Source organism: Macrobrachium rosenbergii, chromosome 55, assembly GCF_040412425.1.
Source record: "Macrobrachium rosenbergii isolate ZJJX-2024 chromosome 55, ASM4041242v1, whole genome shotgun sequence".
NCBI classification, from domain to species: domain Eukaryota; kingdom Metazoa; phylum Arthropoda; class Malacostraca; order Decapoda; family Palaemonidae; genus Macrobrachium; species Macrobrachium rosenbergii.
The window spans coordinates 33,035,268-33,052,207 of record NC_089795.1 but is presented as its reverse complement, the minus strand read 5'-3'; the positions used below and the strand labels follow the sequence as shown (position 1 = coordinate 33,052,207).

General features: G+C 38.0%; 2 protein-coding genes across 3 annotated transcripts in view; one reads left to right on the top strand and one right to left on the bottom strand.

The window, feature by feature from the left end:
* Positions 1–12,988, bottom strand: part of LOC136835944 (monocyte to macrophage differentiation factor 2) — a 263,773-nt gene extending 250,785 nt beyond the window's left edge. The window contains exon 1 of one of the 2 annotated variants that reach the window (XM_067099830.1): positions 12,319–12,988. The gene's annotated coding sequence lies outside the window, so the exon portion shown is untranslated. The remainder of the gene's footprint in view (positions 1–12,318) is intronic. The other variant, XM_067099831.1, reaches the window with a different exon arrangement.
* The window catches only part of LOC136835943 (diuretic hormone receptor-like), a 185,612-nt gene that overhangs the window by 160,761 nt on the left and 7,911 nt on the right, over positions 1–16,940 (top strand). The window contains exons 4-6 of the mRNA XM_067099826.1: positions 9,260–9,353; positions 15,835–15,922; positions 16,889–16,940. The exon at positions 16,889–16,940 is cut by the window's right edge and continues 29 nt beyond it. Coding sequence (XP_066955927.1) covers positions 9,260–9,353; positions 15,835–15,922; positions 16,889–16,940 — 234 coding nt within the window. The remainder of the gene's footprint in view (positions 1–9,259; positions 9,354–15,834; positions 15,923–16,888) is intronic.

Genomic DNA, 16,940 nt, shown 5'->3' with positions numbered 1-16,940 from the left:
ACTGGCGAGAAGATTCTACTTTTCCCTAGAGCAATTTAAACGTTGGTAATACTTAAATACTGGATTTTTATGGATGACCATAACATCGGTTTAACCAATGCATTTTCATGTGTTATTTCTTTGAATATAAAGTGAAATATTTAAAAAGGACTTCGTTCCTTGCCTTTTAACTCAATTTTGAGTTCCCTAGAGATTGCTGTACTTCCTGTCAATAAAGAAACAAAACAAGCCTCTATGGAGGAGAGAGAGAGGAGAGAGAGAGAGAGAGAGAGAGAGAGAGAGAGAGAGAGAGAGAGAGAAACAATCTAACGACAAAATTTGAGTGAAAGTCAACTAGCAGTGATAATCTTTACCCTTGTCCTTGGTTTTACTGGTGATACTGAAGACCGATTCTCCCCCTCTCAAAGGTGTGTTAGATATGATCATATGAGTTGGGTGAAGTAAGCGGCTGAACAAATGAACAAGGGGAAGGAAGAAACCGAAGTTCTATTTTTCGGTCGTGTCCGTCCCCGAGTTGTAGAAATCGGGTTTATGGGTATCAAAAAATAACGGCACGAGAGCGTTACCGTAGCTTCACACTCTACTACGGGAGTCAAAACTCGTGGAAAATATTTAGCACAATAGATGTTAGAAGAGTGTAATACCTTGTTATAAGCTTCAGATTAAATACTGCGTATTTATTTGCACTGATAAATATATAATGCTTCATATACGTAGGCCCAATTTTAGGGATAAGCATTCCAACAAACCCAATAATTTACTAATAAATAAAAGTGGTTATGACAATGACACAATTTGTTTACTCCGATTTTGCCGATTATAAATGTTGATTATCAAAAACACTGGCACACTTTTGCACTATTAGCGCTAATTAGCTGCAAAGAATTAAAGACTTCTTGCAAAAATTAATATATATATATAATATATATGTGTGTATAATATATATATATATATATATATATATATATATATATGCATATATATATGTGTATATAATATATATATATAATTATATATGTATAATATATATATACATATATATATATTTATTATACATTATACACACACACACACACACACATATATATATATATATATATATATATATATATATATATATATATATATATATATCTGCTCTATTTAGGTATGGCCACTTATCTTTAAAAACAAAAGAGATCAGGAGGACCATGGATAATTGGAAGTACAAAACGTCAAACTCAGATTCTTGTTATACTAAAGATGGGGGTAATGATAGCAACTGCTGCTGTTTCCAGCTAGACCTGATGCAAGCCCAAGTATTAGGGAAGATAACGAAGAGGTTTCAAGGAGCAATCCAAAACATCTGTACTAAAGGCCAACGTAGATCATTTTAAACCACTTTTTACACATAACATCTACGGAGCACACCATGCTTCTCACGTACACTAACTCATACCTGTGATATTCATCCCCTTCAAGACCTTATATGGTACTTTCTACCATCTCTCCAGCAACGCTAACAAATCTATTTTATCCATCAGTCTGATTTCGCAGACATTCCTTCAACTGTAACGCAATTTCCGTAATAGCGCACCTCAGAAACAAGAGAGACACTGTCACGACCGCTTGAGTACTCATTGAATAAAATTCGCGCGGACCAAACCTTCCAGCAAACTTGGGGTCTACAGTAAATTCTGTCCTCCAAATTTCTGTTTGAATACCAAAGGTGAGAAAAGTGAACTTGGAGCCGATTCATTGGTATTTCATGAATGTTCACAAGGACGGACCAGCTACTCATCTAAGGAAAGAGTTAAAGCAAACTCTTATCCTCCCAAAACGCCTTTTTTTGCAGCTAAAGGATCGGCAGAAATCCAAAAGCTATATGATATTCATTTCTAATATGAAGTGTGATGACGGGGGAGATACAGGCCACAAATTATGCAAGAAATTGCCTATTCCTTCATCTCGTAACCAATAGCCAATCAAACATTTGACCAAAATATAACAGCAATATATCGTTCCTCAAATGTTACCTGTAACCTACAGCGTCTAAGTGGCCTTGAATCAATGACGAAAATGCTTTTCCGCGTCTGAGAAAATTAATAGCATTTCCCTTTAGCTTTCCGTGTGTGCATCGCATATCTGAATTTGTAATTTCAGTCGGTGTTGGGCCTAACCACACAACATGAAACTATAATTCCCCAGAAATTACATTACGGCAAAAGTTACCCAACCTTTTCTCATTTATTTCCCCAACACAAGGTAATGCCTTCATAAAACGTCCAATTTAAAACTCGATATTTGCGAAACTGACATAATACCCTACTGCTATGCTTATAATTAAATATTTTTAAGAGCGCTAGGCATATTTTTTTTTTTTTACCAGAGGCACCTGGGATGGGTCATTACCTAACGCTGGCACAATGCAAACGAAAAGTGAAAAAAATTTATTCCTAACTCAACCGCAAAAAAACAGATTGATTGAGTCATCGATTCCGGAAACTGGTTGATTGAAGGATGGTACGACAGATGTATGCAAACTAATGTCACAACTTTTATAGTTACCAACACTTGAAATGAATAGTAATTTCTCAACAAGTTTTTCGTAAAACCGTTAATTCAATCCGTACATACCTAGAAAGTTGTACATAAAACGAAAACTGAAATAGTTGTGTCGTTTGAAGACCAGACTTCCCAAAAGCTGACAAAAAATGCTACAATTTAGGGTCTATTCCTGCTATACGGTTCCTCTCATACGTATAGGCCTATTATTTTTACTCAGAAATTCACATGCACGTTTCGTTCATCGTTCATCTTTCGCACGGCTCGGACACGTTTGGAAGAAATCTCCGATGAACAAACATAAACATAAGAACTACAGAATACGAAAGTTTTCTTTAGACCTTGCTTACATGACAACAGCAAGAAACCGAAACGATAGATGGACCGTATGGTGAAACCAGCTTCAGTGATTTCTACGTATAAATAATTCACGTACGAAACGCATACGACAACGGTCCATACACCCTATAAAGATCCTCCCCAAGATCTGAAGATAGATAGAAAGCAATTAACTTCCTCATACCAGGGCTCAGAAGGGGGACATACACTCTCAAGTCCCCAAGACGACGGAAGTGCTATGTAAGTAAGGGATCACGCAATCACTGCAAACTGGCTGATGTAGACCCGCCATTTAGAAAAAAAAATATTACTCATATTCAGCCGAAATGTGTTGGGTGAATGTAGTTAACTCTCAAGTGGCAAAGGGCCTATTGCAGTTTCCTCACAGGAGACTTAATTTCGCTATTCCAAAGCCGACTGTATTTCCTTTGTGTAGATGAGGAGCGTATTCCGAATTGGCATGAGAATATCAATTATTGATTTAATATATCATAACATTTTCATTGCCAAGCTGTCCCCCGTTTCCTTGGCTGTCACTCCTGCGTCCTGATATCCAGACAAAGTTCACTCTCACTCCTGCGTCCTGATATCCAGACAAAGTTCACTCTCACTCCTGCGTCCTGATATCCAGACAAAGTTCACTCTACACCGTGAACATTCCTGGATGATAAATCTTCAAAAGTCGTTAATGCAAAAAAATTGCAGTTCACTGAGCAAAATAGACAAATGACTGAAAATACTAAACCTATATCACCAACAGTCGAAACAAATTAAACTGCCAATAAATTTCATAAGAGATATATGCATATATATACATATATATGTATATGTATCTGTAATATATATACATACGTACATATAAGTTATGCCACAGAGTAGGTGAAGGAAGGAAAGCAGTACGATCTCTCCCAAAAGATTCGGATGATAAGCCTATTTATGGGACTGGTGAAGCAAGGGTCCTTTACCAGCGAAGTATGAGACTTTGCACGCTAGCGAGAAATCACAGATTTTGAGGACGTGTGTTGCACAAGATTAGGTGTCGAGAGAAAATTAGAGTTTCTTATGACAGAAGCTAATTGTGTTGGAATATGCACACAGGAGAGATACAGGATCTGAAGCAAGTTCGCTTTTTAATATCTTTAAGGACAGAATTGTATGAGAAACAAGAGCAATGATATTAGATGCAGGATAAGATAATAAGTGGAACGTGAAGTGGTTAATGTTTGCAGATAATAAAACACTAACTGGGATAGTAAAGAGAAACAGTATAAACTAGTGAAAGAGTTTGAAAGTGTTTGCAAGAAGAGAAATTTACGATTAGATATGAGCAATAGCAAACTTATGAGGGTAAATGGCAATAAGATGATGGAACAGCAAACGTACATATGGATGGCGGATAAATGGAATCACGAGGTATGTATAAACACTTAGGATTAAATATAACTTACGCTAGTAGGATTAAAGAGAAGGTAAGTCCCAGAATACGTGAAGCAAGGAAATTAGCAAGGTGTGTGCAAGGGACTGTTAAGAGTTTCTATTGAAGCTATGATGGAAGTGAAATGTGGATGCTGAATGTGAATGACAGAGGAAAGGCTGAATTTGTCGAGATGAACTGTTTACTTGGTGTACTATATGGGGCACTGGGAGAATTTAAGCAGTGAGAAATGTAGAGTTACATATAAAAAAAATTGTAAAAATAGTTAGTGTCAATGGAAAGATGAAACAGTGTTTTGAGATAGTTAAGTAAAATGGATGAGATGGATGACGATGGGATGGTGAGAAGTGTATAAATCGAGAGTGTTAGAAGGATGAACGAAAGGCAGATCTAAAGAGAACTGAACAGATGGTGTGTAAAAGGTATAGGAAAGGTCAAGAGCGGGAGCACTGTACTTATGTCTAGTGTGGTTTCACATGTTACTGATGAGCATTCTGTGCAGGTGTATGAACCGGACAATGTTTTGGAAGTTTTATGCACACAGAGTTCACCCACGACTGAGTACTTTAACCCTTTCGCTGCGGAATTCATTTCGACTCTCATTCCCAGCTAAGTGCACATTTGAAAAGGCGTCCAGCTTAGTAAAAAAAAAAAAAAATACTACCTCTTTAAGCACTATATTTTCAGGATTGAACTTTGTTTTAGTTTGCAAGTAACATATCACGTGCAAAATATTATTCAAAAAGTAGAAAGAGTAAAAAAGATGGCAATTCGTTGGATTCTGAGATCTTTGTTAGTGGCACAAGCAATCCTTTTAGTACGTTATCAGTGTATGATATATAGGCTAGTCATGTTCCTTATTTGCAACACCTCTTGTACGTTCTACATGTAAATGCTATACGTACTTCAAAATATGTACATGTTAATACAGTTATCTTTATAAGTGATACTAACATCCTTTCTCTAGATCATCAATCTGATATCTGTCCCTCGCACATACTACTCTGAAACCTGGCGTATTTAATATGAAACTACTTTTACTTTCTCTCTCTCTCTCGCTCTCTCTCTCTCTCTCTCGAGAGAGAGAGAGAGAGAGAGAGAGAGAGAGAGAGAGAGAGAGAGAGAGAGAGAGAGAGAGAGAGAGAAATGTTTGGTGCCATAGCGGAGTGGATGTTTGTTGTCTACACGCTGTTGTCTGAAAATAAGCTGGCTTCATGCTAGCACGGGCTCTTGCTCATGGAGCAGCCCGCAAGTCATTCTGATGATATGCAAGTAATAAAGATGGTCGAGATTAAGAGGTCTGTTAATGATGTGAAAGCGATAACGACGAGTCTCCACGGTTGTTTGACATTTTTATGGATTTGGTGATGCATAATTTGGAAAAATTTATATTTTCCAGGAGAAACTTTATGAAACTTTGAAAAACACAGAAAGAAAAATGTGAGAGGAGGTAAATATAAGCTGAAGGATGGGTTCCGTCGGTACAGATTCCTAAATGGATCTGCAACTTTTGCCTTGCCTCGGCTTAGCTAGCAGTTTTTGGTGCGCTTTCGTGCAGTGGAACCTCAGCGGAATCCGTCAAAATGGATCCAGGTCTGGAAACCGCCTTTGGAATGAAGAATTGGCTTCTGGTTGTTGTTTCTGGACTGGCTAGAGCAGTAACAGGCAACATACTGTGCAACATTAAGAAGCAGAAACTTGATGATGATGGTGATTACAATGGAAGAGTTCAAGCATTGCAGGTTGAAGTTCATCTCGAAAGAGAAGAGGGGAAGAATGTGATGCCGCTGAATGTCAACTTAACCAAAAGAGTTCAAAAACTGGAAAATGCTCTTCACGAAAACAGCAACTTGCAGCAAGGAAAAAGAAAAGGAGGAGATGCAGAGAAAGGAACTGGAAAAAGAAAATGAGGTCTGAGAGCCTGTCGTACACAGGACGGTTTAACAAGCAGAAGATGGAACAGCAAGTCTTGAAGGACAAGGTCCTTTTGCTAGAGAACGGAAAGCACCTGATGCATAAGGTGATGGCGGCTCAGGAAACTGCACGAAATATGCTGAAAGATGAGATAACGAGGATGAAAGCAGAAAATAAGCGACTGACTGAGAACGCTGCCGCTATTCAAGAGCTAAGTGATTCCCTGAACGACAAAGTAGTGAGTTTGACTGTTCAGTTGGCATAGCTCAATTGTCAACTTCGTCACAAGAGGAAGTAATGTAAAGTCCCCGCTCAACTTGTTCTCTGTAGAGAACATCCCGTTTTCTGCGGTGCCTTTTCATCGACTAATGGTCGATCGGAATATATGTTTATCATCATAATTGTAAACTGTATATACTGTATGTTGTCTTTCTAAACAATCATGTTTTATGTACAAGTAACGAGTTATTTATGTTATATGTATGTCAGACATTGTTGATCACTATGTTCTCTGTATGAACCTGTCCTGTTTTCATGAGGAATTAGTTTGACCTCAGGTCACCTGTAATCTTTGTACCAGCGGCCTCTGCGAACTACGCAGACGTCCGCATCCCGCTTTATAAGCAGCTCGTTTTCATCAATAAATTTACAGGCTGCTCTAGGAGCAAGAGCCCGTGCTGGCACAAGGCCAGCTAAATCTAAAACAACAATCAATAAATTTACGGGCTGCTCTCAAAGCAAGAGCCCGTGCTGGCACAAGGCCAGCTAAATCTGAAACAACAATCAATAAACCTTACGGGCTGCTCTAGGAGCAGCCCGTGCTACACAAGGCCAGCTAAATCTGAAACAACAGCATCAATAAACCGGCAGTACTTGTCTTCCTGCTCATTATTTCGCACCTCTCTCACAGTAGCAGCTCAGCTGGAAGCGGAACTGCTCATATGAGATGGGAGAAGAAAGGATGCAGATGGCTAAACGTATCCGAGGACTGGAATGTAAGAGCCCGACGCCGTCTCTTCCAAACACGTGTGTGTTCGTCAATCATCATCCATCGGAGTGGACAAGACAAAACAAGAGCATCTCGTTTTCTTTCTCTGACGAAACGCAACTTCAACCATACAATATTTCCGTCTGTTTCTCCCTAACCATTGTTGTCTTGTTGTATGTACAATCACCACTACTTGCATTGCCATGCAAGCATTCTAATCATGTACTCATAATGTTCCAACGAATCTTCTGTATCAAACTGTGTGTGTTTCTGTTTGTGAAGACGCCAAACGTCTCGCCATTTCACATATATTATGCTACTGCATTGTATTCATTAATCTGTCTCGAATCTCATGACATATGTAGAATTTCCTGGCCTTTCCACTGATGTATGTTTTAACACTGCACGTTTATTATGTCTATCAATACCGCCATCTGTTTGTCTGCCGACAAACACAGATGTCTGAATCTTTTACCTCTGTTTTCACCTGTCTGTGTGCAGATGCTACTTTACCGCTCGCACACGTCAATAACATCTTCGAAGATTCTGTACATTTACCCACCAAAATCACTTTCATGCATCATAATAAAGTTTTCATCCAACCTACCCATCTCACAGACTCTGTACATTTACCCACCAAAATCACTTTCATGCATCATAATAAAGTTTTCATCCAACCTACCCATCTCACAGACTCATCATCAACATAGAGTTACGGGCTGCTCTAGGAGCAAGAGCCCGTGCTGGCACAAGGCCAGCTAAATCTAAAACAACAACAACATGTACATTTAACTCAGTAAGGAACCACCAGTAAACCAGTTAACGCCCAGCCAGTATGTCACTCAAGCCCCAGTCCTTACAGGAAAACGAATGGATCCCTTTGGGCAAAAAACACCATTCTTCCTCCGGCAAACATGGGCGAGTGTTCCTGCCCTACATTATAAGAGATTCTAATTTCCTTTCCGTTCATTGAGGCCGGCTCCTACTGCCTCGAGGAAGCTCATAAGAAATAAGAGTCTTTTACGTGGTCTTTCGCTTGCTTTTTCCAAATGGTCCTTCGTCATAAGGAGGTTCTTGAAGTCGCGAGTAATATTTCATTCCTCGCCTGTAGAATCTCCATTTCACCATCCAAAATTAGATACTTCTTGTCCATGCTGCTGGCCAGGCTCGCCATCCCTTCCAGGCGACGGTCTTTCGCTCGCAGTAATTTTCCTTTTCACTGAGCTCTATTTCTTTCACTTGTAGCTGACATTGGAGGGAACCATTTTCTCCCAACAGTCTTCCAACTTGCTCCCGCAGTTCTCGTACGCTGAAATGAAGATTTCCTTCTCAGCCCTACAGTGGTTGAGTTCGTTTTCCAGTCCTCGGATCCGTTTAGCCATTTGCAAATATATATATATATATATATATATATATATATATATATATATATATATATATATATACTATATATATATATGTATATATGTATATATATATATATATATATATATATATATATATATATTATTATATCTAATTACGTTAACTCTACAAAAAATATTGTTTTATATTGTGACGAATGTATCTTACCACCATTAAACATGATTATATATTATGAATGAAACTTTACATATGAAAATCCCGAAAACCTATCAAATTCTTCTATTGATTTGGGAGAGTTTTTCGAGAAGGCTGTAGGCCAGTATTTTTTAAAATCGCCAACAGATGGCAGTAGTATACGACCAAATGCGTCGTCTGTTTGGGAGTAGAAACTAGCATTGCTTACGCGTCGGGGAGTACGGTCGTTCACTGCACTGAAGTGCCACAAACCATGGTTCGACGAAAGTCGTCCACTGATAGTTAAGGGTTAAGCATGAATGTAACAGTTACTACTGTGTTGCTTTTTTTTTTCTTTGGACCCAACCCTTGTCAAGACTAACGGTTTAATACTTTTAGATGTAGAGAGGCAAAGCTATATATTTTCATCCATTCATGCATCATGTATGTATTTAGTTCCTATCTTCAATATTACTCATTTGATAATTCCTTTTTATCAGAGATCTCCGATGCCTGAGGAACAAGATACACTCCAATCTCCTGTTTACGTATCTCCTACATAATCTACTTTGGATCACCTATGCATCCGTCCAGGTAAGCAATTTGCAATCACTGAAAGTTCTTCACAGCCTGTTTAGGTAATATCTGATAGCACAATGAACACCTTTAATATAATAAATACTTGCTGGTAATACAAGCATAAATTCAATATTTAAATTAATAGAGATATCATACAATTTATCAAACTGTGATTTGAGGAATAATTAGACAACATCTGTCAAACTTGTAACAGGTATAAATCATCAATATATCAAGAAATAAACTTATTTAAAGGCTGTTTGACAAAGAATCGTGGTGTTCTTCAGGGTACTGTTCTTGGAACTGCTTTATACTATACTGTATATGCAAGACACGCGGTTTGTTCTTAAAATCATGCTTCTTGCTTATGGAGATTGGGTGATTGATGATGCTGCTCTATTTGCATCAATCCCATTTTGTAAGTCCTCAGTACTGACTTGTGGTTACTGACTCTCTTAACAGGGACTTGAAAATTAGTGCTTCGCGCAAATTATGGGCGTCATTTAACAGGTGTAGGTTAGGTCAACTGCTTCTCTTTGAGGTGACATTTAATTTTTTTCCACTTTCTAGTACCAGCATACACACAGCCTATTCTCGCTAGGGTCTGACAATTTTTCCCAACAGTCAGGGATGGCTTGAGGATCATCTGATTGAGGGGGGGGGGGCAAAGACAATTTTGACCAACTTAGTAATTTTTACCAAGTTGAACTACATACAATATAATATATCCTGTAGGTAATGTTATGCAAGCAAACCAAATTTTTATGGTTATTTTTCATTTTTTATACAACCACATTATTTTTCCCCGAGACTATTTTATAATGCAAAGAAAATAAAGATTATAGTTTATTAATCTGAAAAAAAGGAAAAAAGTGGCAAGTGGAAGGGGCAGAAAAGAAAAACAAAGTTAATTTCAGTGTGATGAATAAATAATATGAGGATTCATTTGAGAGAAAATTTTCTTTACAATTTTCACAATAGAGTGGGGGGGGTTTAAATATTTATTCTCCTAGTTTTCATTGCCTTCCATCATCAGCAACCTTTATATATATGCATACACACACACACACACACGCCGGTGTGTATTTAAGAAACAAATACCGTCCATTTTTTACCAACTCGGGGTAAATCACCATTGGTCGAGCACCCACCCCCACCCCCAACCCCCAAATCGGGCCATACCTATCAACAGTGAATCAAATCTTACCAATGGTCAACTGATGAAGGCTGCTTGTTTATTCCTTACTGAGTGTTACACTCTACTTAATATATCAATTACTGAGTAATGTATAAAGGCTAAAATTTCTATGCCAATGTTGATGCTCGCAAGGTCTTCATAACTACTTTGAGGCCCTTGTCAAACTCTCGGGCTAATATATGCATCATGGGTCAATTCAATAGCTGCTTTCTGAGAATCTGGTATATAATGGCAACGTGTAAATTATGGTGTCAGGACTCACTACGCTGTCTTGAGTGTCAATAATAGCCTACTGTGTATAAAGAAATAAAGGTCTCACTTGGAAGCGTGCCAGCACTGAAGATGATACGCCTATTTACGAGGTAATGTTTTTTAAATGTCAAATAGTTCTGGGTTTATTTTAACCAGGAAAGAACTCATTTAGATAAGTGTAGGTTCAGAAAATGGTAATTTCCTCAAAAGCTATTTTAAATCTTAAAAAGGTTTTCTCATAATTTTGCATATGATTCAACAAATGCCATTATTGTTAACTTGTTAGGGTGTGTAGCAGTTTACTCACTCCTCTCCCAATTAAGGCTAAAAATATTCAGAGGACCACAATGGAACACCATAATCTTAAGATTACAGAAGAATGAGGGGAAGCACAAACAAGACAACATAAAAGCATAGTATATAAGCAAGAAAATGACATTTTTTCATTATACTTCAGGTTAGGTGGGTGGGGACGGGAAGAGCTGACGCCTAAGGACTAGAGACCTTGGCAGGTTGGATAATAATGGGCTAGGTTAGCATAGGTCTCTGTACCTCAAGATATAATTTTTGGCGCTCTATGCCACGGTGAGGGCGTCCAGGCTTTTACCTGTAGGGCCTAGCACTCTAGCTTAGGTTAGGTTAGGTTAGCATGCTTTCCTGTATTGCACAATACTGTCCTGGCCACTCTGAAGGAAATGTAATGTGAAAAGCTATTTAACGACTACACTGAACAAAATGATTCTCAACGTCTATATTTGTATTAAAATATACCGTTTTCAATGGTTTGCCAAATCTCTGACTGCCTATCTCAATTCGAAGATGAGTATTTATAAGCTGCTTCCATTATAAACCCTTTTTTCATCGCTAACAGGCAAAACCTCCTCACCGAGAGTCCATCATATTCAAACACATTATTTACAATGTTTAGAAATGGTTTAATCTCCCAGGTTTATTACTTTATCCCTCCTTTTCAAAGGACATATATAGCGTTGTTCAGCCTCTGAGTAAAAATAAAAAAAAACTTTTTTTTCTCTGAAGAGCATTAAATAGAAAAAAAGTATTGCTCGTTGGCATATCTCATAATATCAGAACTCAAATATCAGTACAAAAACTAAAACTATCCTTACGCTTCATATTGATTTAAAACTAGGCCTATATCAGACTCGAAGCTGATGCAGCGCAATTTCTCGGCTGTGATCAAACCTCAACTATCGGGGCAAATTTTAATTTTATTTTTTTTCGCGTGTTCTCTTACCTTAATACCCCTGTTTCCGATTACTGTACTCCTATTGCTGTTAGACTCAAAAGGGATGTTAAATAAGTTAACCAAAAATTCCCCACGGAAATGAACATGTAATAAGCCTACATTACACTAAAAAAAAAAAAAGTAGGCTATCAGGAAAATAATCTATATTTTGCTTTCATATCTAATATTTAAAAGTAACTTTTACAAAGCTGTTGTATGATTAAGCATAAATGAAATCATATAAACACTATTAGGTTACTAGAATGTGCACGTAGCCTACTTACCCTACACTACAGTAAATAATTCAGGGTCGGCTACTGCGGCAAATCTAGAAGCAACGATGAGGGCTCTCATTAACTTGGCTCTTACGCTATCTAGGCCCACAATTTTCCAGCAATTTGACATCTGGGACACAGCCAACGTTGGCTGGTAGTCTCCTTTAAAATACCAGCAAACAAACGCACGACATTCACAGAAAAAACAATGTACGTTATGATCACTGGACACTTATGCAATGAACGAGAGAACCACGGATAGCAGTAGGCTACAGCGATTGGCAGTACATGGGCAACACTGATTGCGGGTATTCATAAATGCGCCCTTTGACCACAATTCATTTATCTGTTATCTTGGTGATCTTGCATCAACAGATCAATCAGTACGAAACCAACTCGCCGCAAAATGCGGCTAATATTACAAAATTGGCTAACACCTCAAAACCGGTGTGCACCAGTTTGTCGAAATCTTGCGAACTGAGTTAGGAGGAGTGTTAGAAGCGAAGTCCTTCTAATATACTCTAGGATATATTATTTGAAGGATGTTAGTTAGAAGCAAATGTCCCCTCTTCATGTGTAGGAGATTGATGGACCCGACTGAAATGCCAACAGCTGCTGATGTGATATTGGAGGAAATGGAACTTTCCTCTCATTTCCTTCGTGTCCTCTCTGTCTTAACACTGATTTAACCGAAATCCCAGGGAACGCGATGTTCCATGTAAGTTAGGCTGTCAATAGGATACCAAGTACTTAACGTGTAACCAGGTGTTGAATGATCTGGTTCCATTATGAATGTTATTGCTATCGAAGCTACGTGTACATTTTGTTATTTTTTTTATATATATTATATATATATATATATGTATATATATATATATATATATATATATATTATATATATATATATATATATATATATATATATATTTTTTTTTTTTTTTTTTTTTTTTTTTTTTTTTGTACAAGCTAATTATATTTTGTCGCGGACCACGGCAATCACGCAGACATGAACCTCTGCAAATTACTCGTGTCCAAATTTCTATGACCACGAGTCTTTCATGTTCATGTTTCTATTTTCCCTTTCCGAGTCAAGTTTGAAAAAGAATATGCAAACAAACGTATCACTTAGAACACTGATATTTGCTTCTTGTAATACTCAAGATTTTCCCCTTGGCACTCTCTCTCTCTCTCTCTCTGTGCATTTCTACTCTTTGCTATCCTTCACTTTCATCACCGAATCTCCTTGCTTGCACCCCTTTTCCTTATTCCCAGACCACAGGCGGATCTTCCATGTGAACAAGCGCGAAGATTAGGTCCCTGGAAATCCCCTTTTCTCTTTTCTTGGGATTACTGCTTTCCTGTATGTTCCCCTGTCAATGTATCTTTTCCGCATCCGTGCTATTCCATTTGCCCTTTCTTTTTCCTTTTTTAGTGACCGTTCTTAATCCGCCTTCCGCGATGCCTCGACACCTTTTCCCCCCAAGGGAAGTTGGAGGTCGACTTTGATAACAGCCTTTCCCTCTGTCTGCAGTGTTTTCCGAAGGCAAAAGTTTTTAGATGATGAAGAGGAATGCGATGGAATTTAGATTGGTATGGGGAGAAAATTCATGACCAGATGCTTTTAGAGGGAAATTCTTCCTGTGACACAAAGCTCGTCATTTATTGTGATTGTGCTCACAACCAAGAATGACCACACCACCACCTTGGAAGATGCAAAAAGCCAAAGTGAAAGCAGTATTCACGTCCACTAGGTCCGTGGATAATTCCCAGCTTGCCGCCCACAGTCCTACCTAGATATAAATGGATACCAGTCTCTGCTGGATTCGGGAAAAAAGGGCTTGGGTCTGGCAACCTCATCACTGTAACAAAACACACACACACACAACAGCCATTCCATATTTGTACTTTGACTGATAAGTCGTAGATGACACAACGTTGATATAATTCCACAACATTTATCACTTCTTACACCTACATAGATGCTCATGAGCATCACGTCAAACCTCCAATATAGGTCTAGCTTTCACATAATCCTGCATTCTGGATATTAGGTTCTTCCTTTCGAAACATCACCTATTTCACGCCATCTGCCTAATCTATTTTAGATCTTTTCCTCCTTCTAGCATTTCTGAATGATCAACTTTTCACCAACCGGTTGTCGTATGAATCTCAAATTTCTGACACTTTCCATTCTTCTTACATATTATATACCACATAAATAGGTTATGGCAACATCTTCAAGATTCCTTCCTTCACTTGTAATCAGCGCCCACAATCTGCTGCCTTAAACGAGAGTTAGATCAACAATCACCTCATACATTCCCACTTTGGCCTCTGTAGACAATCAGAATCGATTCACAGTCCTTTGCAAACATCTTGAGACCTTTCTTGTTCTCTAACTCGCCTCTTCTCTCATCTAACCATCAACAGTTATATTTATATCTAAAATACCGAACTGATACGAATCAGTGTTGTTTCCATTCTCTGTGTATATATATATATATATATATATATATATATATATATATATATATATATATATATATATATATATATGTGTGTGTGTGTATATATATATATATATATATATATATATATATATATATATATATGTATATCTGAGATACCTGGCGGTTCTCATCAACTACTTGCAATTGTGTTTTGCGTAAAACAATGGGAGCATTTGTGCATCTTTCAACAGTACTCTATTACCTTGTCTTACACCAGGTGGCGACCCCGTAACCAGTGTTCTCATACCTGGGGTTACGTTTTTAGTTTTCTGTAAAAGAAAACTGTATATTGTGCCGGTTTTGTCTGTCCGTCGGCACTTTATACTGTCCGCACTTTTTCTGTCCGCCAAAGGGCTGCAAATTGATATGTTGATCATCCACCCACCAATCATCAAACATACCAAATTGCAGCCTCTTAGCCTTAGTAATATTTTTGTTTTATTTAAGGTTGCTAGCCATAATCGTGCTTTGACAACGATATAGATAGCTACCACCGGGCCGTGGTTAAAGTTTCATGGGCCGCGCTCATACAGTATTATATCGAGACCACCGAAAGATAGATCTATTTTCGGTGACCTTGATAATACGCTGTAGCGGCTGTACAGAAAACTCGATTGCGCCGAAGAAACTTCTGCGCATTTTGTACTTGTTACCTCTTATCAACAAATTTTTCCAGTCTTTGGGATTTCATTGTTTTTTCGATTGTTTTCTCTCTTCTGATTCTTTATCTTTTCCACTTGTTTAGTTTCAGCTTGTAAAGATTCAAAAAGCAATCTATATAAATTTATTATGATTTTATATGCATTTGATTTCTCGACTCGTTACATAAACAACGATGACCTTTTGACAGCTCTGGATTTTTGAAGATTGATATAAATAATGACAATGACAAAAATGGAAAGGCTAATTAACTTCCACGAGCATATTTCTCACCTTTATGTGAATCCCCCCTTTGACAACGGCATCATTTTCTGATATATAACAGCCTCTTTTTTTCTTTTTTTGTTAATTTCAGACGATGATCATCGAGACGGTGACGTGTATTTTCTACGTGGCGCTGAATTACCTGATTGTCACGAACTTCATGTGGATGTTTGTTGAAGGTAAGCAGCCATTCTGTTCCTTCTCTTCAGACAATGACTTTGGCCTTTCAGCCTCTTTTACCCACAAACGGAAACGCATGCAAGAGAAAACCCAGTAATCTTTAGTCTTTGGAAGATAAAGGAATGCGTTGCAGGGAAAGAGAAGTCAAGGAAGAGGGGTTGTGTGTGTGTGTGTGTGTGAGCTAGAATTTGAAAAGTTAGTTCCTCGTTGGCCGAGTCGGTAGAGTTCTCGGCTAGCACTCTGCTAGGCCCGAGTTCGAGTCTCCGGCCGGCCAATGAAGAATTAGAGGAATTTAGAGGAATTTATTTCTGGTGATAGAAATTCATTTCTCGGTATAATGTGGTTCGTATTCCATAATAAGCTGTAGGTCCCGTTGCTAGGTAACCAATTGGTTCTTAGCCATGTAAAATAAGTCTAATCCTTCTGGCCAGCCCTAGGAGAGCTGTTAATCAGCTCAGTGGTCTGGTTAAACTAAGGTATACTTAGTTGAAAAGTTGAAGAGGAAATAACAGAACTGATATAGATGCAAGATGAAAGGTTGTAAGACTTATTGCCTTAGCATACATACGTATATACATACATACATACATACATACATACATACATACATGCAGGACAGTCCGGTTAACTGGAGAAGAACATTGTGGATTTAGACAAGGAAGAATCTATGTGTGGATCAAATGCTTGTTAGGGAACAGTTATGTGAGATGTTTGGAAGCTTAGGTAGGTAAAACTCTACACATGACATCAAGTTCTTAACAGAACCGATGAAGATCATTTGGAATGTTATAAGGATGTATATAATACAGAAATTAGGTCGTCGAGACCTATTAAAAGTATAAATGTGGCAATGTGTGTGTACGTGTATGTATGTGTGTTTGTGAGTGAAGTTTCAAATATGAACGCGCGCGTGAGTCTACAAAAAATAAGTTTTGCTAATCCATTTCCTTTTTTTGTTTTCCCAGGCCTGTACCTTTACGTATTAGTTGTCAAGACTTTCTCTGTAGAAAACATCAA